The sequence below is a fragment of the Labeo rohita genome, chromosome 21 (genome assembly GCF_022985175.1).
Source record: "Labeo rohita strain BAU-BD-2019 chromosome 21, IGBB_LRoh.1.0, whole genome shotgun sequence".
NCBI lineage: Eukaryota > Metazoa > Chordata > Actinopteri > Cypriniformes > Cyprinidae > Labeo > Labeo rohita.
In genome coordinates, this window is record NC_066889.1 from 5,994,729 (window position 1) to 6,016,131 (window position 21,403).

The 21,403-nt window shown below is 35.1% G+C and overlaps 1 protein-coding gene across 1 annotated transcript; it reads right to left on the reverse strand.

The window, feature by feature from the left end:
- Positions 1–6,923: 6,923 nt before the first annotated feature.
- Positions 6,924–9,145, reverse strand: trarg1b (trafficking regulator of GLUT4 (SLC2A4) 1b). The gene is made up of 3 exons (XM_051093752.1): positions 8,602–9,145; positions 8,260–8,383; positions 6,924–8,075 (listed from the first exon to the last, which is right to left on the reverse strand). The coding sequence occupies exons 1-3, from the start codon at positions 8,962–8,964 to the stop codon at positions 8,056–8,058; spliced, it is 507 nt and encodes a 168-aa protein (XP_050949709.1). The 5' UTR covers positions 8,965–9,145; the 3' UTR covers positions 6,924–8,055.
- Positions 9,146–21,403: the final 12,258 nt, after the last annotated feature.

Here is a 21,403-nt window from a genome sequence, read left to right on the forward strand (position 1 = left end):
GCATATTCAGTTGTCAGACACAACTTGAATTTCAGATGGGAGTGGCTTCTGTGGTCAGATGAAACTAAAAAAAAAGAGCTTTCTGGCAGCAAACACTCAAGATAGGTTTGGTACAAAAAGTACCCCATGCCCACGGTTAAATATACTGCTGGATCTTTCATGTTGTGGGCTTATTTTCCTGCCAGAGGTCCTGGGCATCTTGTTCAGATACATGGCATCATGGATTCTAGCAAATACCAACAGATAAAAAATGTAAACCTGACTGCATCTGTTAGAAGTTCTATAATGAGCTGTGGTTGGATCTTCCATCAGGACAGTGATCCAAATCAAACATCAAAATCAACACAAAAATGTGTCACTGAGCATAAAATGAAGCTTCTGCCATGGCCGTCCCAGTTGCCTGACCTGAACCCTATAGAAAATAGGAAGCGTGAGGTGAACTGAAGAGAAGAAGCACCAGCATGGAGCTGGGAAACTAAAGGATCTGAAGAGTTTCTGTATGAAGGAATGGTCTCTGATCTCTTGTCAGGTGTTTTCCAAACTCTTCAGGCATTAAAGAAGAAAACACAGAGCTGTTATCTTGAATAAAGGACATTGCAATAATTGGGTGCCAATAATTGTGGTCAACATGAACTACAGAAAAACATTTATTTCATAAAGAGATTTTCCCCCTGATTTCCATGGTTTTACTTAAATGATAGGTTAGAATATTGTGAATTTTTTGAATGAAAGATTAAAAGGATAAACAATGCAGATTTATTCTTACAGCCACATTTGCTCATATTTACCAAGGGTGCCAATATTATTGGAGGGCACTGTATATGTTGTATTAATTTATGCTGTCTAAACCACGGGAAAAAAAACATGCAGAAGCTGCTAAATCATATAGAGAAGGACTTGGTAAGCGGGAAAGGGTGCAATATTTTGACCAACTAAAGTTAATAGGTGGTAAAGATATGCACAAGCAGTATTAATTAAGATATTAGCTTAAAATTTCACCTACCTGATCAGAAATGATGAACAAACATGAAAGTTGTCAAGATTCTTGCCCTAGAAATCATGGTACAGTTTGGCCAACCACAAATGCCTTTTGTTCCTCAAACAGTTTTTTGCACTCTTCTTCTTGATTTGTTATAAATTTTGGCAGTCTATAGTACTCCAAATGTTTTCCCGGTCCGACCAATTAGTACAGCCCAAACATGGCAATAATTGACCTTTTCAGCAGCAATAATCAGCAAAACATGCATGTTTCGTTCGGTCCAGTGGTATTGTTTACGTTCATTGCCGCCAATATGACAGATTGATGACGCATCATGAAAACACTATAATCAGGCCTTCATTTTAAGCTTTCATTTAGTAATAAGTGATTTTTTGCTAGGAAAAAAGAGCAAGAGATATGCCAAGCAAGTGTGTCAGAGCTAGCAAAGGATATCAAAAGACTGACTGTTTATCTCACAGAGTAAGATGCAGTTTGCAGAAGTGACATGCATGGTTGTTGTACACACTGGGGCTACCTACTATAGCCAAAGCACAAAAAGCACTTATTGAAACTTTTCCTAGGCCCATATTTACAAAATACAGACTTCTGGGAATCCATACCCTGTGCTTATGAGACCAAGTCAATCATTTTGGATCTAACAGCATCCAAAATGTTATGTTGTTGCTAGAGGAGGAGTACAGTGAGAGGTATCTGGTTCCCACAGTTACGTTCAGTGGTAGTAAAGCTCTTATATAGGGATGTATGAGTGTTGAAGGTGTGAGAGAGTTGTGCTTTATCAATGCTGTCATGATTTCACACACCGCTATGTGATGTAATACAAAAACATGAAACAGAAGATGCTACCATCTCCTCATTCCCTGAGGCATGACAGTGACTATACATTCTCTCATGGTGAAAATCCTAAAGTGGACATGTATTTCACCCAATCTTAACACTCCTGAGCACCTGTGGGAGATTCTGTAGAGACAAGTTGTGCAACACTCCCTATTAAAGACCAGGGCAGGTTAACTTCCGGGAGTTAAACTGGACAGATGTGACAATTTCTCATTAACTTGAACACTCAGTGGCAAGAAAGGTCAGAGCAGTATACTTAAAATTAAGTATAACTAAGTACTAGAATATGCTACATTTGTTTAATTAAATGTAGGTTGCACTAATTTCTGCAAGCCTTACAAATATTAAACACATATATGTGACCCTGGATCACAAACCCAGTCATAAGTATATGTTTGTAGCAATAGCCAACAATACATCGCATGGGTCAAAATGATCGATTTTTCTTTTATGCCAAAAATCATTAGAATATAAAGTAAAGATTATGTTCAATGAAGATGTTTTGTAATTTTTCTACCGTAAATATATGAAACCTTAATTTTTGATTAGTAATACGCATTGCCAAGAACTTCATTTGGACAACTTTAAAGGCGATTTTCTGAATATTTTGATATTTTTGCATCCTCAGATTCCAGATTTTTAAATAGTTATGCTAAAGGCTGCAACACGCAGTGTGTCTCTTAGACCCCCTAAACCTGCTACTTGGCCTCTGCTACACTCACCCCCTAAACCTCACTCCCATCCTAAATATTGTTATACCCGGGTCCTAACAAACCATACGAGCGGGTCTGATCGGAAAAGCGTATTCATTCTGCTTTCAGATTATATATAAACCTCAATTTCAAAATATTGACCCTTATGACTGGTTTTGTGGTCCTGGTCAAAAGAACTTCATTTGGACCATTTGATTTTCAATATTTTGATATTTTGGCATCCTCAGATTCCAGATTTTTAAATACACAAGAATTTGTCACTGAAATTTCAGTGGGGCACAGCAGATTATATTTATTTCAAAATATTGACCCTTATGACCGTGCCCCTGAAAAAAAAAAACATCCATTTGCAAATCTTTGGCACTCCTATTGACACCCAGTTAAGGAGGGTCTTTCCTGACACCCCAGTTAAGGACTCAAATACAGATGTATTGAGTGGTCTTATAACCACAGAAAACCCTGGTATGATGGAGAATTTTTCATAAGGAAGCATCATTCACAATTTCTTTAGAAAGAGTTCAAATCGAGTATTATACATTAAATTGGTGGATACTGAGTGCTGCATCAGTCTGAGAATTCAGAGGGGAATGAGCTGATGGAGAAGCTAAGTAATGCAGGGAGTCCCATCACACTCATTTCCTGTAATGAGAAAGAGCAGAGCGAGCCAATGTGCTGCTGGGATGGGTGTTCGCATTTGACCAATATCTTAAAGGGACCCTTTTCCCAAAGATAAAATATCTTTGATTTACTCATGCATCATGTCGTTTCAAACCTGTATGACTGGCATCTTGTTAGAATGAGATATTTAATACTGTTCACATCAAGTACAATGACTAAAAAGCTAACTATAGCCTAATAAGTGTATCATATCCACACCAAAGTCCACACCAAATGATAATGTTGTTTTTTCATAAGCGTGCCTGCTTAAATGCTCAAAGTCTTTAAAATGGATTCTGATTCCCTATTGATTTTTTTATTGTTCATCAGCTATAAAATTATTCTGAAAACCGCCGTTATCATTATAGTTGTGGTGTGGTCTTGTTACACGGAGTGAGAGGCGAGAGGCGAGCGGATCCATATGCGAGCTTTTATTGTAGGGACGAGACAGATACATGGTCGTACAGGCAGGGTCGAGACGGGAGCAGACAGAAATATCACAGGCAGTAGAAGAGAATAATCCAATAAACAAGAGCGATAGTCCAAAGGCAAGCGGCTAGACAGTCAAAACGAGAAAACCAGGCGGGAAAGACAAAACACTGGGGACTAGGAACTCGGAACAGGAAACTAGGAAACGCTAACAATACAACAATACAACAATCCGTGAAGTGCACTGGGAAGGACCGGGGCTTTTATAGAACGCCTGATTGGTCACGGGGGCTGACGCCATCAGTGCGGTGGAGGATGGGAGATGCAGTCCGGAGTGTGGTGCAACAGTCAGAGTGTGTAGGTGAGGTGAGAGTGACATCTGGTGGTGAGCGGACAACGGGACACCGACCAGATTCGTGACAGGTCTATTCTATTAAATGTTTTCAAGATTTTATCTTAATTGTTATAGTTATCATCTTTTGTGTGGATGGGTCTTAAATGGTTAGTTCATGCAAAAATGAAAATTACCCCATGATTTACTGAAGCTAAATAAAGTGCATTCATCCATCAAGTACTCCATACAGCTCCAGGGGGTTAATTTAGGCTTTCTGAAGTAAATTGATGCATTTTTGTGAGGAAAAAAATATTCATATTTAAAACTTGAAAACTGTTGCACTCGCGTTAACGAGAAAGTGGTGTTCCAGCGTTTTATCGCATTATAACGTTTGGAAAAGCCAGGACATTTTTAATATAACCCCAGCTCCATTTGTCTAAAAGAAGAAAGTTATATACACCTAGAATGTCTTGAGGGTAAGTGAATCATGGGGTAGTTTTCATTTTTGGGTGAGCTATCTCTTTAAAGTTTACCCATAATGTTTAACAAACGATCCTGAAGCATCTAGCTCTTTTATATGATTTATGTAACTTGTCAAATACGCCCTTCTCTCTTACATCTACACCACTGAATAGAGTATGTTATAGATCATGTCTTTTTCATTAAAGGTCTTTCAGATAGAGTAATGTCATGCTCACTACTGGTATACCACCATGATGCCAGATCTCTCACAGAGGCTTCTGAGTGGGAAAGTCCATTAGAAGTTTCCTGGAATTGGCCTAACAGCTGTGGTTTACCTCAACAACTCTCACAAACCCGTCTCTCTATTTAGCAACACTCGCAGGAAAAGACAGAGACAGCAGCACGCCATTGCAGCACTAGCGTTAAACCTTGTTTCAGCTAGTTTAAACATGGCATGACTCTTTTTTTCATGCCTTTATTGGCTCTTCGGGTTCTGTTGGCTCTATAAAACACATTAAATCCTACAAGCTTTCATGCTGTGCTCACAGGATATGTGAGCTTTGGAATCCTCTCAACGTTTATATGTAAGTGAAGCTCACAAGCGTGCATTACTCCTCCTGCTGGACTAACCGGGCCTTTCTGTCTGCAAGAGAATAAGACTAAGTGCTATTGATTTTCTAAACTTCATTTGAGCTTGCAACAATCAGCTTAAACACATTCTCAAAAGCATAGGTCAGAAGCTCAATGCTGTGGGTGTTTAGTTCAAGTATGAGATAAGAAGATAATAAAGATGTTTGAAGGGGAAAGAATTCTAATGGATGACAGTTAGACTGTGAATCATCTTAAGCTTTAATATGTTGCTATTTGCGTCAAAAAGATAAGTTAAATCATGATTATTGTATGAATTGGTGATTTTGTGTGAATTTGTACAATTTGGGGGTTAAATAAAGAAACCTTGGCTCTAAACCTGTACACATTCATACAAATACAAAGTTATGATATAAATAGTACATCATTCTGAAAGTGTTTTGATATCAAGTTATTATAACATATAATATTGTTGTTAACTGAAGTGATTTTTTTTTTTTTTTAGCGATAGTTGTTCATGAGTCCCTTGTTTGTCCTGAACAGTTAAACTGCCTGCTGTTCTTCAGAAAAATCCTTCAGGTCCCTCAAATTCTTTAGTTTTCGGCATTTCTGTGTATTTGAACCCTTTCCAACAATGACTGTATGATTTTGAGATCCATTTTTTAACACTGAGGATAACTGAGGGACTCATATTCAACTATTACAGAAGATTCAAACGCTCACTGATTCTTCAGAATGAAACACGATGCATTAAGAACCAGGGGTGTAAACTTTTGAACAAAATAAAGATGTGTACATTTTTCTTATTTTGCCTAAATAGCATATTTTCTTCATTCAGTACTGCCCTTCAGAAGTTACAGAAGAAATGTTTTCCAGAAGACAAAATAAGTTAAATTTACCTCGAACTTAAAATTCAAATAGTTTTCACCCCCCCAGCTCTTAAACTATCACTAAAAAAAAAAAAAAAAAAAAAACAGCTATGAATCATTCAGGTAACAACACAGTATTGAGTATCAAGTGTATGTAAACTTTTGAAAAGGGTCATTTTCAACGTATTTACTCTTGTAGGCTATATGTAAATGTCTTTTATGTAAAACATCTTATTCAGGTCGTAACTAAACAAAAAGGTGTATATAAACTTTTGACTTCAACTGTATAACTTAATTTGAGATATTTTGTACAATATAATTCTTAAAATATACATTATTGCAAATATGCAATTAATATAATAATAATTGTCAGATGGCAACAATATTGCACATTAAATATTATGTTAATGCTCAAACGAAAGCAATATATTATGAAATATAAAGACAATGTTGTAATATACACTATATGCTTTGTGATATTGCCCTCTGCATCAAACCCATTTACAACATGGTCAAAGCTTTTATCATTCTAACTATTCCCATCTGACCACACAGCCATTAGTGGAGGTTTGGATCATTTATGAACAAAAAGCAAACAATAGATCTGTGGGTTTGGAAAATAGATGCTTGCTAAAAATGTCTTTGTGTGTCAAAAAGTTAACATTTTTCATATACAGTTCTTTGTTTCAGGTATGTGTTTTACCATATGGATGCCAAATTACACTTTGATGCAGGAATAGCTTAAGACCAACCTCCATTTGAGGCAGATAATGACTAAATGTAAAGATGAAAAGGAATGCACTTATGTAAATAGGATATCAATTATCAGACATGCTTCCTCTGATCTCCGTTGCTCAGGAGGCTGGATGGCTGATAGTACAGGATGTACTGTAGCTTTTTTTCAGTCTAACATTCACAAGTAAATATATACTTCCTGTGCTAATGGAACTCCTCCAAACAATCTGCAAAAAACACACTTATACTATAGCATTAGGTATGATTGGTTTAATTTTTGACATGCAAAAATATGGCACCGATTAGCAACATGCATGTGCTTTTGGTTGAATACAGCCCTTGTTCATCTCTTACGAATTAAATACACGTATTTAATACCATATTGGTGCAGCCCATCTCCCACTGCATTCCTTGCATCTTGCACCACCTTGCTTCTTTATGATCCTACTCGCACTTCCAGAAGGCTATGAATCAAATGAAAAGGAATAAAAATACTTTTCTAAAACGAAATGTACAAGCTAAGTATTTTACCCCCAAAAATATCAATTCTGTCATCATTTACTCACCCTCATGCCATTTCAAACCTATGTCATTTTTTGTTCTTCTATGGGACACAAAAGAAGATATCTGAACCCATTTGACTTTCATGCTATGGACAAAAAGAGACGTTTTTCAAAAAATCTTCTTTTGTGTTCAGAAGAAAGAAAGTCATACAAGTTTGGAATGACAAAATGGTGAGTCCACAATGACAGAATTGTCATGTTGGGGTTAAATTAACCTTTTAAGCTATAACAGTTTACACAAAATGCAATGTACGTTATAATAAAACAAAACAAAACAAAAAAGATGGCAATTTTTGTATGCACCAGCTTCACAGCACCAGAAAACACTGTCTTGAAAAGTTCAAAAAGCAGTAAGAGAAAGAAATAACAACAAATTCTCGTTCTCAGAACAGAAGTCACATTCTTGTTATTGCAACATGCAATACCTTAGCATAATATAATGCACTTGCACTATAGATAAAAAAGAACTAAAACTGATAGATTTCACTTTGCATAGGAATCACAAAGAGTTCAGATGTATGGAATTCAGCAATATGAATACCTGATTGTAATATTTCATGTGGACCATCATTTTAAAAAGACAAAAATGTAATTTAAGATTTAGTGCAAAATTAGTTTGGTGCTAATGCATTGTTGGATAAAAGCCTTAAATCGCCAAGACACCAAGAGAGGTGGCTGAATGCCTTCGAGATGGGTTAGAAATCATTTTAAATTAAGAAAAAAAAGGAAACAAATTTAACACTGTATACAATATATATTGATGTTCTAGCTTTGTTTGTTCTTTTGTTTTTGTAGGTTTGCACATGATATTCATCGTCCTTCTTCTTTGGTTTCAGCTCCAATACCCATTTACATCAATGCTCACAATTTTCTAGGATTTCCAATTATATTCTGGGAGAGAGAAAAGGAAATGAGAGAGACATTTAAGTGCATGATCTTATTTCAACTTAGCTGCAAATTAAAATATTGGTTGTATTTCTGATACTGTTGAGTTGGGTGGGACCCGTGTACCCGATATCTACTTCCCTGTGCGTGCGTGTGTGTGTGTGTGTGGAGAAAGACAGAGATAGTTTACCTGTCATCAACAGATAAAGGACTATAGCCAAACCCACAACAATGGAAACGATGCTAAGCAACAAAGCTAGTCGCCCAAGTCTTCTGGCTCCATCATAATCTTTCACTTGTATCATTGATCGAGCCTGATGTAGAAAGAAAATCATGGATAAGTAAGCCTTATAAATACATATAGTGGCCCCATGAGTCACATTATAAACTATTAGGAGCCCCAATGAACCACCCTAAACAAAAACAAGAACTTTATTAACTGTTCATACATTGGTACTAAATGTGAACTCTAAAATAATTAGGTTTAATTCTAAAAGTAGTTAAAAAGTTCAACCCCAGTGACACTACTTACCATATGTGCGAAATAAAGCGCGAACAGGTTTATTGGAACGGCCGGGCAGAAGCAGGAGATCACGGCCACCCACATGAAGCTACACGGCTCTTGTTCTCCGGGCGTGGGCGATGACACGCGGCTGAAACTGACCCGCGACGGAGAGTGGGGCTCCGAGGTAACGTTTACCACAGTCTGTTCATTCTGTTCCACTTCAAGACACTTCACGAGGTGTGTATCAGAAGGTGAGTGGTTTAGTTCTCTTTTCAGCTCTTTGTCTGAGATGTCAAGAAGTTTCTGAGTATCTCCAAAATCGTTGGACTGCAGCGCGGCTCTCTCGCCCAGGGCATCTGTCGCGTGAGGGGCGTCCGTATTAATAGCCATCTCTTACAGAATAGATCCTTTTGTGTAAGAACAACATCAAATATACACTATTATGAAGTTATCTCGATCAGCATAAGATCTTTTATTTAATCCAATTGTTCGCAGAGCAGTTCGAGCGAGGAATTCCTAAACCTATTGGACATCCATCCACTTCATCAATATTTACCACTCGCGTCTTACACTGGAGATGCGCATCTGGATACTTGGCGCAAATCAATCAATTTGCATTGGGCACGACGTATGGGCGCCCTAACGGCGCATCTGATTGGTGGACTCACACGCGTTAATTGACGCAAGGGCAAGCATCTTTTATCTGTGGAACCAGACGGTTTAATTGATTCGTTTCTGTGCAGAGTGGAGTCTAATCTCAGTCACGAATACATAACTCCCCGTGAGATTATATTCCGTTTTATGCTGACCTGATTATAGATTACAGTTATTTCAGTCATGTAATTCTGCAAATTATATATGTTTGTAGGCTATAGGTTCCCCTTAAGTTCTTAAGTTCTAAAAAAAATAAAAAATAAAAATAAAAACACACACACACACACACACACACATTTGTTTTTGTGAATTGTGGGGACTTTCCATAGACTTCTATAGTTTTTATACTGACCAAAGGATATTGTCTATCCCCTAACCCAACCCTTACCCTAAACCTAGCCCTCACAGAAAACATGTTTGTATCGTTACACTTTCAGATAAACACCATTTACTATTTTTAATAATTTTTTAACATTGTGGGGACCGCAGGCCGGTCAACAATGTCAAAAAGTTCAGGTTTTACTATCCTTGTGGGGACATTTGGTCCCCGAAATGTAGCAAAAACAAGTACACACACACACACACATACAACTCACTGCAACGTTCTGTGAAAGTCTAAAAATACAATAGAGAAAGAAAATATTCCATTTGTTCCATTTGTTGTTACTAACAACATTAAGTGTTTTGAACATTGTCAAATTTTCTAGGGTTTGTTCAAAATTTAGTGCAAAATTAGTTTGGTGCTAATGCATTGTTGGACCTTAAATCACCAAGACAGCAACAGAGATGGCTGGAAGCCTTCGAGATGGGTTAGAAATCATTTTCAATGAAGAAAAAAAAGAAACAAATTTAACACTGTATATAATATATTGATGTTCTAGCTTTGTTTTTTGAAGGTTTGCACATGATATTCATCATCCTTCTTTGGTTTCAGCTCCAATATCCGTTTACATCAATGCTTACAGTTTTCTAGGATGTCCAATTATATTCTGGGAGAGAGAAAAGGAAATGAGAGAGACATTTAAGTGCATGATCTTATTTCATTTTGTTAAAAAAAAAAAAAAAAAAAAAGTGAGTTTGTGAGTTTAATTGAAAGATAAGAAATAAAATAAATGATTTAAATAATAAAATCATTTACTAAGAAAATTAAATACTTTCTTTGCTTGCATAACATGTGGCCATTAACCAATGTCAGAGAACTGTAAATATGCAAATGTGTTACTTAATTATTAATAACCTCAAAACATCAGGGGAAAGAAAATGTGGTAACACTTTACAGTATGCATTAATTCATGCTTAACTAAAGCAGAGATAACCATGAGTTAATATATAACTCATGAAGAACTAAACCATTTAGTAATAATTAATGCATCAGAAACAAATAAACATTCTATGTGATTCATAGATTAAGTAATCAATAAATTGTTAATCATTAGTTAAATGTGTCATAATGTATTAATTCCTTAATATCTTATTATATTAACTAATAGTGTAAATTCATGTGTTAATTACCACAATGAGTTGAAGCCATGCATTTCAACTTCCAGTTATCTGCTTTAATTAATCATCAGCTAATGATTTGCAAAAATATCATTATGTTATTGTCACACACCTGTGGACTGTTTATGTTGGTTTCTCCCTCTTGTGCCCCATATTTGGTTGTTCCTGTTTCCTGTCCTCGTTTTATCATCATTAGTTAACCTTGTATCACCTGTGCCTTAATTATGTTCATCGTAATCACCTGTCGTTATAAGTTGCATTCAGTTCAGTGTTTGTGGTCCAGTTTCGTCAATGTATGCATGGTTTTACCCTCCTGTTGAGATATGGCTTTACTTGCTGAGGCACGTAACTAACTAATTCTACATCCGTAACCACATTGACATATTACTTAACAATTAGTGAACAGTTCTGTGCCTCAACAAGTCATAACACACTGATACATTTGCAAATCATTAGCTAATTATTAATTAAAGCAGACAACTGGAAGTTAATGTACGTAGCTTTGACCACTGTGGCAATTTACATCAACTAATAATTTATTTATTACTTAATGAATCATATAGAATGTTCATCAGTTGCTGATGTAACAATCATTAATAAATGGTTAAGTTCATAATGAATTACATTAACTTGTGATTATCTGTGCGTTAATTAAGCATGAATTAATGCATATTTGTGCACCTGTATTGTAAAGTGTTACCAAAAATGTATTAGGCAAAAGAGGTTCAGTTAACAAAATGATTCAGATGACAATCTCTGCATTACATGTACACTATCAGTCAAAAGTTTTTGAACAGTATGATTTTTAAGGTTTTTAAACAAGTCTCTTCTGCTCACCAAGCCTGCATTTAATTTTATTCAAAATACAACAAAAACAGTAATTTTTTTAAATAATGTTTATTAAAAATAATAATAATAATAATTATACAGACTCCAAGCTTTTGAATAGTGTATAATGTTACAAAAGCTTTTTATTTCAGATAAATGATGATCTTTGGATCTATCTCCTCTTCTAAGAATCCTGAAAAACATTTACTCAACTGTTTTAAATATTGATAATAATAATAATAATAATAATAATAATAAATGTTTCTTGAACAGCAAATCAGCATATTAGAATGATTTCAGAAGGATCATGTGACACTTAAAATTGGAGTAATGATGCTAAAAATTTTGCAATTTAAAAATATACATTTAAAATATACATTTTAAAATATACTCAAATATAAAAAAGTTACTTTAAATAGTAAAAATATTTCAAAATGTTAATTAATATAAATGCAGGCTTGATGAACAGAAGAGACTTCTTTAAAAATCATTAAAAATCGAACTGTTCAAAAACTTTTGACTGGTAGTGTAAATAAGAAATAACACAAAGTTGTCCGTTTTAATGTGTTTGAAACACAAAAGCCTTCCAAAGACAACATAATGCATGGTTAATTAACCCACAGAGTGATAATTCAAACAAACATTAAAGGAGAAGTCCACTTCCGGATTAATTGATGTTCATGTCTTTCAGTCTTCAGTAAAGAATTTATGGTTTTTGAGGAAAACATATCAGGATTTTTCTCCATATAATGGACTTCACTGGTGCCCCGATTTTGAACTTCCAAAATGTAGTTTAAATGCAGCTTCAAAGGACTCTAAACAATCCCAGCTGAGGAAGAAGGGTCTTATCTAGCGAAACGATTGGTCATTTTTTTTAAAAAAATGTTCTTCTTATGGGGCTGTCACGTGATGTTGATTTTGCTAAAATTAACGAAATGACTCAAAAGATTTGTTCATTTTGCTAAACGAGACTCAAAGGTCAGAGTCGGTAAAATGATCTGAACTTCCCGTCACTACTACGAATCACATCTAAGTTCATCATCTGTGTACTCCGGCTCAAAAAGGTAGAGTATGTCAAAAAACATCTTATTTTCTCCTACAACTTCAGAATCGTCCGACATCGTTGTACCTTTTTGTTTGTAAACAGTGTTTGACTTACTTGCACTTTCTTAGTCTTTGCATGTTCGCTTTGTAAATACTGGGTCTGTAGTTCCGCTTAACCTTTTGACATAGTATGTAGCGTCGTGAATGTGCATCCCAGAGCATGTGCTACACAAGCTTTTATGCTTAAAAAGTATGCACGTTTTTTATTTTCCGACAAAAATGACATATCATTTCGCTAGATAAGACCCTTCTTCCTCAGCTGGGATGGTTCAGAGCCCTTTAAAGCTGCATTTAAACTACATTTTGTAAGTTCAAAATCAGGGCACCAATAAAGTCCATTATATGGAGAAAAATCCTGAAATGTTTTCCTCAAAAACCATAATTTCTTCATGAATGAAGACAGAAAGACATGAACATCTTGGATGACAAGGGTGCAAGTACATTATGTTCTGGAAGTGGAGTTCTCCTTTAATGCGTTCATCAATGCAATGTTGAAATATTGAGTAAAACTTCTTAAAACTGAAATGATTTTTGTAAGCAGCCTTTCAATTTTCTGTGTGATTAAAGCCATCTCACTAGTGTCTGGTTTTTGTGTGAATGTCCACAAAACTAGAAGACTTTCTGTATAAGCAGTAGGGGAGCGCGGGGCACAAACTAAGGCCGGGTTAGTTGTAACACACGTGGTTTAAATATTTCCACAGATGTTAGCTTAATTACATTTATGGTAACAAAGTGACATATTTGTACTAGCCAAGTGTGAAATTAACGTGGATAAAAAAAAATTATACTCTGAACCCCACATGGATTTACACAAACTGAGAAATTCAAAAAGTGTTAGGTTGTGCCCCGCGCTCCCCTGGTCTACTATAAAAATATACATTTAAAAGTTGAAACAGAAGAATTAGGGAGAATCAACAAATTATTAATAATTTATTGCTATTGTGTGGATAAGATGTAATAAATAAAAAGTAGCTGTAGTCTGACCAGTGTTTTTAGATGTAATTTAATCTAAGTACTACATTTTGAAATCTGATTACATAATCCAAATTACATGTAATCAATTACCAACACTACCTACAGAGAATGCTGAATATTTTTGGCTCCTCCAAAAATAACCACATGGGACCGTTAGTGGGACGTTGTGTGTTTGCTGGATGCCATGTCAAATCACTGTAAAAATGATTAACTTAATAAACTTTCTCATATTCATTCATTCTCTTGCCAAACGGATTAAAATATGCATATCATTGGTGAGAGGCAACGTTATCTTTATAGCCTCTGCTTGTCATATATCTAAAAGAATATGTGGACATAAAATTGAAGGGGGAAAAAAATCAAGAATGGAAAGGGTGGAAAATTGTTTTTGTAAATTTATCTGCGTGATAAAGTAGCGTCTGTGATAAGCCTTACTGTCCAACCGATCACTGACTCCCTCTATCGGTCATATTCCACACTTAAACCAGTGCAAGATAACAAGAGTTTAGGTTACTCACTGTTCCAATTGTCACTGTAATCTTAATCTGTTTTGTAAAATCAGATGCTGTTTGCAAAATGTTAATAAAAAAAAAAACAAAAAAAAAACACAGTTTAGGCGTATGAATATTGTAAATAATACATCTCTAGCATTTTAAAGACGAGTGACAACTTGCACTGACCTAAAATTTATAAAAAACACGTTTCTTAAGAACATAATTTCCTTTCAGTTAATTTAATTTGATTAGGCGGCTCTTGTATAACACTGATTTTATGGCACAAAAAATATACTTTAATTATAAATTGACACAGACCTGACACTTACCTCTCATTATATTCCTAATAAAGAATGGCTTTGAGTCAACCCATTTCAAGCCAGTCAAGAAAGAATAGCTTATTGTTATTTAGTGGTCATAATACATTACTTAGGCTCTGCCTAAACCACAAATCATTTAAATGTTGTATAAGTGCTGCACCCCTATCTGAAGTAGCTTCAAAATTGTGAGCTACTTTGGATGAGACAAGATGCAGACCACATGCACCATGGGAACTGAAGAGATTTGTCCATTATTGGACATGTGTAAGTTTCCTCTTTAGTTTTATGCCTGGGCAACAGCTGTTGCTAAGGCTAAATTGAAATGCAAAATATGCTGCATACATCAAATATACATTATAAAACAATTTATTAGTTAGATGGACATAAATTTTGGTATTCCAAAACAAAGACCATGGATTTCAGTAGGGATGCACAATATTATCTGACCAATATCGGAATCGGCCAATAATGGCTTACATGTAAATATCAGCCTAATTTCTCATACACCGATATGTCTTGCCAATAAGAGGAATAACTCACATGTGCTCAGGGTGTGCTAGCGATTACATCATGCCACCAGTGTAGCTCATTCTTGAAGCAAAATTTTCTCTGAATGATGATTAGATTCACTGTTTTGGATTGCTGCATTTAATCTGAGAATGCATTTACTGAATGACACGTAATAGTACATGCAGAGGCAGCGTCCCCCAGTAAAGTAAAATACACAAATAACATTTAGACTGTGTTTCTGATTAAATAAAGCAGTAATTGATGTTGATAAAATCATGAGTATATTTTGATGTAAATGTCAGAAGCTACAGCTTACATGAATTTAAAAAAAAAAAAAAAAAAAGCACAAACACGACACTCGTAAATTAAATAATTGTATAAATACTGATTTATTCATTAATGTACATGTACATTTTTTTAAAACAAGCTAACAGATTTTTTAGAATTTTTACAACTTTTTTGCTTTAGAGTGAAAAATATCAAGATATTGGCAAAAATCCTTTATCATGCATCCCTGGATTTCAACTCATATTATGGTTATAACTTTTATAACCATCTCAAACAGATATTAAAAATGAAATTTCAAAAATAAATTAATAATAATAATAATAATAATAATAATAATAATAACAACAAATTTATATATATATATATATATATATATATTTATTTATTTATATTTATACATACACATATAATTTATGTATTTATAATTTATTAATAAATAATTTCCATTTTTCTTAACATCAATAAATAATTTTTCTCTATTTTCTGCTGCACTAATATAAAAGTGAATTTTAAAGTATCAACAAAGATCTACTACAGAGATGATCCAGAATGAATAAGATCCACAGCACTCTCAGATGGAAATGATGCATGCTGGGTAGAGCTGACCACAACAGTTCTTCAGCTGGCAGCTTTAGCGTCAGGACAGGGTCATAAAGTTTGCCAGAGAAGAACTGCGGTAGGTCAGCCAATATTCACTCATCAGCATCCAGTACAAACCTAGAAGATAAAAACAAGACAGATGATTACAATTCAAAAATAACAAGGTATGTTCCACTACCACAAGTTTGTACTCCCTGTAATTACAAAACCATTATTCATGCTGCCATTTTCACAGACAGCACAGAATACCATCAAAATACAAACAAACTTTTAATTAAAAAATACAAAATAAAACATAATATACAGTGTTCTAAAAACATTGATATACTGTGTGAGAGTGTTTCAGACCATTTCACTATCATTTGCCCTATTGGGACCATGCAATGTCTTACATTTTTTGATCAATGACATTCATTTTTAGGCCTTGCAAACCTAAAAATGTGGAATTCTGAGACAATTTGTGGCAAATTCTGCTTGTCAACTTCATAAACATAATTAATGACATTATGTTCCTGTTTAATCATAATTATATAATCTCAAGTTATTTTTTGTAAGAAACATACATTTGATTTAAGTGTAAAATAAAAATAATAATACATTTAATAAATCAATTTAAAAGCATAAACGTAAAACAATTTAAATTCATTTTAAATGCGTATTTGGGTTAAAGGGTTAAGCTTATGTAACAAACTATAATTTCGTTTTAAGTAACAAAGGAATAGTAAGGGATTTATTGCTTGGAAAAAAAAATAAATCATTATTTCTTCCCCACTACATTATTTCTCTAAGATAAATAAGATTTTTTTTATGATTTTCATTTTTTTTCTTCAGCGTCCTTTACACTGTTTCAGAGGGCATAAAATCTGTAATTTGTTTAAGAAACCACAAGCCGTTAATGTATATCTGAATAATTCTTTGCACGCAAATCATTCTTACATAACTATCACTAAAAAAAAAACCCCAAAAACAATGTCAGTCATGATGTTTGAGTTTCACAAATGAGAATGCCCATCATTCCTCGGATCCCCAACAAGTCATGCTGATATAAACTCGCAGAACATTCCTGCTTCTAAACGAGTTTTGTCTATATTTTCCATCACGCAGAAACATCACATTGAATCATGCGAACTCAATGACACAGACTCAGGTTGCTCGCACTTTCCGTCTTGCTTCCCTCCCTGTGCTGCGTTTGGTAATCATCTACCATTCTTTCTCAGTACTCCGTGTCCCTCGTTCATTCCACCCTCCCCCAATCCAGCAAGCCGGCCCAGACACGCAGACATGAATCAGCAGGCATTGGGGGTGGAGGCCAGAGGACAAGGTAAGGCCTTGAGAGCACAATTCAGACATAATGTCATCTATGATGCATAGAACAATCACAAATACGATAAAGTGTTTCAATATTATGTGTGACTCAAATGTTCATTCTCACATGGGAAGCTTAAATGGATAATTAATTCACCACAAAAATTAAAAATTACAGTTCTGTGATGTACTCACCCAGTTCTTTGAAACATGCATCATATGTGTTCATGTGTGAAACACAAAACAAGATATTCATAAGACATCCAAGCTTCACTTTTCTACATAATGAAAGTAAATAGTGGACATGACAGTCAAGCATGTTTTAGAAAAACTTAAGGTGTGAATTTCAATCGCAAAGATGGCTCCAGCAAACTTGGAGCACACAAGATGTAGGAAATATCCAGAGATTGGTGATAAGTGTTTATTTTTATCCCAAACAAATGACAGTGAATCAGTCAACTGTTATTCAGCTGTACATATCACAGCAGTTTGGAAATTAAATGTTGGGTGAGTAGTGCTAAAAAGTTAATGCTTTATTGTTTTTGAAAAAGTTTCAGCAACACTAAATCTAACCAATAGCGTTAAACGCAAATGTGAGATTAAAACTCATTTTCTGAAGCCATCTTTTATTGCGACTTGTGTTTTACGGTACTTGTGCTTCACATCTCAAATGTAATGTTGTACCAGGTGAGCTACAGAGCAAGTTTACTACATCAGAAAATTCATACATATGGAGCTGGTTAATGGCGCTACAAAGCTAACGCCCGATCGCGTTTGAAAATTATGTATTAGCTACACTAAATCTAACCGATAATGTTAAAGGCAAACGCGAGATAAAAACTTGTTTGCTGGAGCCATCTTTTGGCTCCACCACAAGCCAACGTGTGTTTTACAGAGCTCACGTTCTCAAATGAAATGTTGAATCAGGTGAGCTACAGAGCAAATTTACCATGTCAGAAAACTCATAAATATGGAGCTGGTTAATGGCGCTAAAAAGTTGACGCTCAATCGCATTTGAAAATAACATATTGGCTAGGTATGGGCAATATGGGCTTAAACATTTATCACAATATTTTCTGGTATTTATTGCGATAACGATATCAATGATGATAATTAAGAGAATCCTGTTTCTTCAGAGAAAAGTATTATTTTACTATTTTTACCCAAAAAAAGCATAATCGAGTACACACGTACAATGTAATGACTGTTTAATTCACTGGAAGCCGGAGGGCACCCTTGCGCAGAAAATCCACATATGCTTAGCAGAAGTAATAGTACTGACAACACTCCAGGAATCTCTAATCCAGTTATTGCTGTAGCTGAATAAATTGCAGATAGAGACATTTTAACTGAGGAAACTCAATAAACATTTGATTGCTATAATATATGGTCAGTCTGTGTTCTTCAAGCAATTTTGAGTATTTTTATAAGATAAAGTATATTTATAAGGCAACATAGCTTTTATAATACTACTAAATAGTGTGATTTCTGCCTCCTTACGTGATATAAAGCCACGTCTGATCTCAAAAGTTTATTTAAAACACTCTAATATGTTATTTAGTTCATTTAGAGAAAAAGCATGTCAATAAAAGATATCTTTGTTGGACAACAGGTTTGTAAACGGGCTCATACGCATGCAAAACTGTATTGCACATGTGCTACTGTAGACGTTATTATCGCAGGAAGACTAATTGTTATTGAGAGGAAAATTTTACGATATATCGTAAGCGATAAGATATCACCCATCCCTAACACTGGCTACACTAAATTTAAACAAATGCAAACGTGAGATAAAAGCTAATTTGCTGAGGCTATCTTTTGTGTTGTTATCTTTTATGTTGTATCAGCTCAGCTACAGTGCAAGTTTACTACATCAGAAAATTCATACAGATGGAGGTGGTTAGTGGCGCTTAAAAGTTGACGCTCAAAAGTTGACGCTCGATAGCGCTTGAAAATAACATTTCAACTACACTAAATCTAACTGATAGCATTAAACGCAAACGTGAGATAAAAACTAACCAGCTGAAGCCGTCATTTATTGCAACTTTTATTTTACACGATTCGTGCTTTACATCTCAAATGTAATGTCGTACCAGGTGAGCTCCAGAGCAAGTTTACTACATCAGAAAATGCATACATGTGGAGCTGGTTAATGGCGATTGAAAAGTTAATGCTCCATCGTGTTTGAAATAATGTGTTAGCTACACTACATATAACCAATAGCGTTAAGTGCAAACGTGAGATAAAAAGTAATTGGCTGAAGCCATCTTTTGGCTTCAACATAAGCCAACTTATGTTTTACAGGACTGGTGCTTCACATCTCGCATGTAACGTTGTACCAGGTGAACTACAGAGCAAGTTTACTACGTCAGAAAACTCATACATAAGCAGTTGGTTATGTTATGAGAACGTCAAACGTAATTTGTTTATAAAGCATGCATTTTGATAAAAATGTTCTGAGTTCATACCATAGTATTGTGTGAACAGGAATAACAATCGTTGGTATTTTACTGCTTCTAGTGTTCAATTTGGCTGGAAACTGCAGCGAATTTTATGTATAGCTAATTTTTAAGAGTTTAAAAACAACATCGATACAGGCATGTTTTTCCAATGAGCATGTTACAAAATGTTTGATTTTTGATTGATAAAAAAAAAAGAAGGCCTACATTATATTACATAAGGACTAAATTTTGGGCCTTACGTGTACTCTTTATATCACCAGTACATTATTATATAGGCCTATGTGGAATTTAGTACGTATTAGTCAATATATAGTATTTGTTCTACCTTAAAACTTTTGGGCTTTTTGGAATCTGTACCTAAATGAAATAAAATTCTAAGGGTGTCGCAGCAGTGCAAGCAAATTAGCCTAAATTGACAATCTTTACATAGCTGAACACGCTCGTCTCGTTCCCCCCGACACCAGTCGATCTATTGATCTGGTCTGGGTGTACACAAGCCGCAATGCGTGAATGGAAAAGGGAAACATTAAGGTCAGCTCGCTATTGCTAATGGCTAACACACTAGCCTACATTGTTAGGACTTTATGGTACCAAGACATATTCGACCCTTGGTATCTAAAGTGTTTGCATAAGAACAAACAATACAACTGCTCATCTTCAGCCAGCGTGATCAGTTGTCATCCACAAGCAAAAACCATACAGTTCAACTCTGACTTTGTGCTAATGCTGATGTCTTTTCTCAGAGCTGACAAAGTGATATCTATGAGTAAACAAAAGACTGAATCAGTGTGTGAGTACTGAGGAACAGGGTGGGAAGACGTCTCCATCGCTCTTTGCTGTTTAAGGGCGGAGGGGGGGGGATTTTTTTTTTTAAAAAATCATCGCATTGCAAAGCCTGAGGCTGAATCAAATGTGACCGAGTACTGACTTGCCATGGATTCTGCAGGCAGGGCAAATGGTGGCCATTTTAATGCACTGGCATCAATACAGAAATATGCCATTTTGTATTTGGTTTCACAAAAGAAACGTTTGGTTTAAATGTCTTCAGATTTAAAAAATCTCGTACTTGCCAGCATCATGATAAGCATTACTGAGGGAAGTATGGTGCACACATACCTCACCATTGAAATCATCTATAAAAAGAGACGTGGTGGTTTTGTCAGCTGGAAACACATTTGCTTTTTATTACAGCTGGTTGATCTTAAGCAACACAACCCACCTTTCCAGATCCACAGCAGGGTAAAGTGCAGTCCGAGTTTACAACATGAGGAAAAAGGTGAACAAGTTAGCATTCTGTCTCTTAAAGAGCTGTACTTAGATTTGAACACCAATTCAGAAGAACTATTTTTGGACACCGGGTTAAAAAGTGTTGACTTGCTATGACTCAAACACTAAGCAAGCTGGATATAAAACCAATAATGCAGACATAGAATGTCAAGAGGAGTGTCTTTTCAAGGATTTTTGCTGATACGCATTGTCTTAGTCACTAAGTGACGTCTTAGAAAATTCTCAGAACATTTGAGGCCTGCTCTTCACAGTCCACGTAGACTTTAAACTGCACATTGTTCTTATATAGATGTTATTCTAGTTTATATTAAACTAGAATTTAAAAAAACATGAAAATAAACCATATCAGTACACCCAGTGGCATTTAAAGGTTATAGTAACTGAACAGTAATTTATTTAGTATTAAAAGGTCATTATTATTTATGTAAAACAAAACAGCTATTATATTCAACTAACGTTACATTGTCATATATAAAAGGGTATACGTAAAACAGCTAAACTA

Coding starts and splice junctions, on each gene's coding strand:
- trarg1b (XM_051093752.1), bottom strand. CDS start 8,964: ATGGCTATTAATACGGACGCCCCTCACGCGACAGATGCCCTGGGCGAG. Junction 8,384..8,601: donor CGCTTTATTTCGCACATATG/GTAAGTAGTGTC, acceptor TTTCTACATCAG/GCTCGATCAATGATACAAGT. Junction 8,076..8,259: donor CCTTTATCTGTTGATGACAG/GTAAACTATCTC, acceptor TCTCTCTCCCAG/AATATAATTGGAAATCCTAG.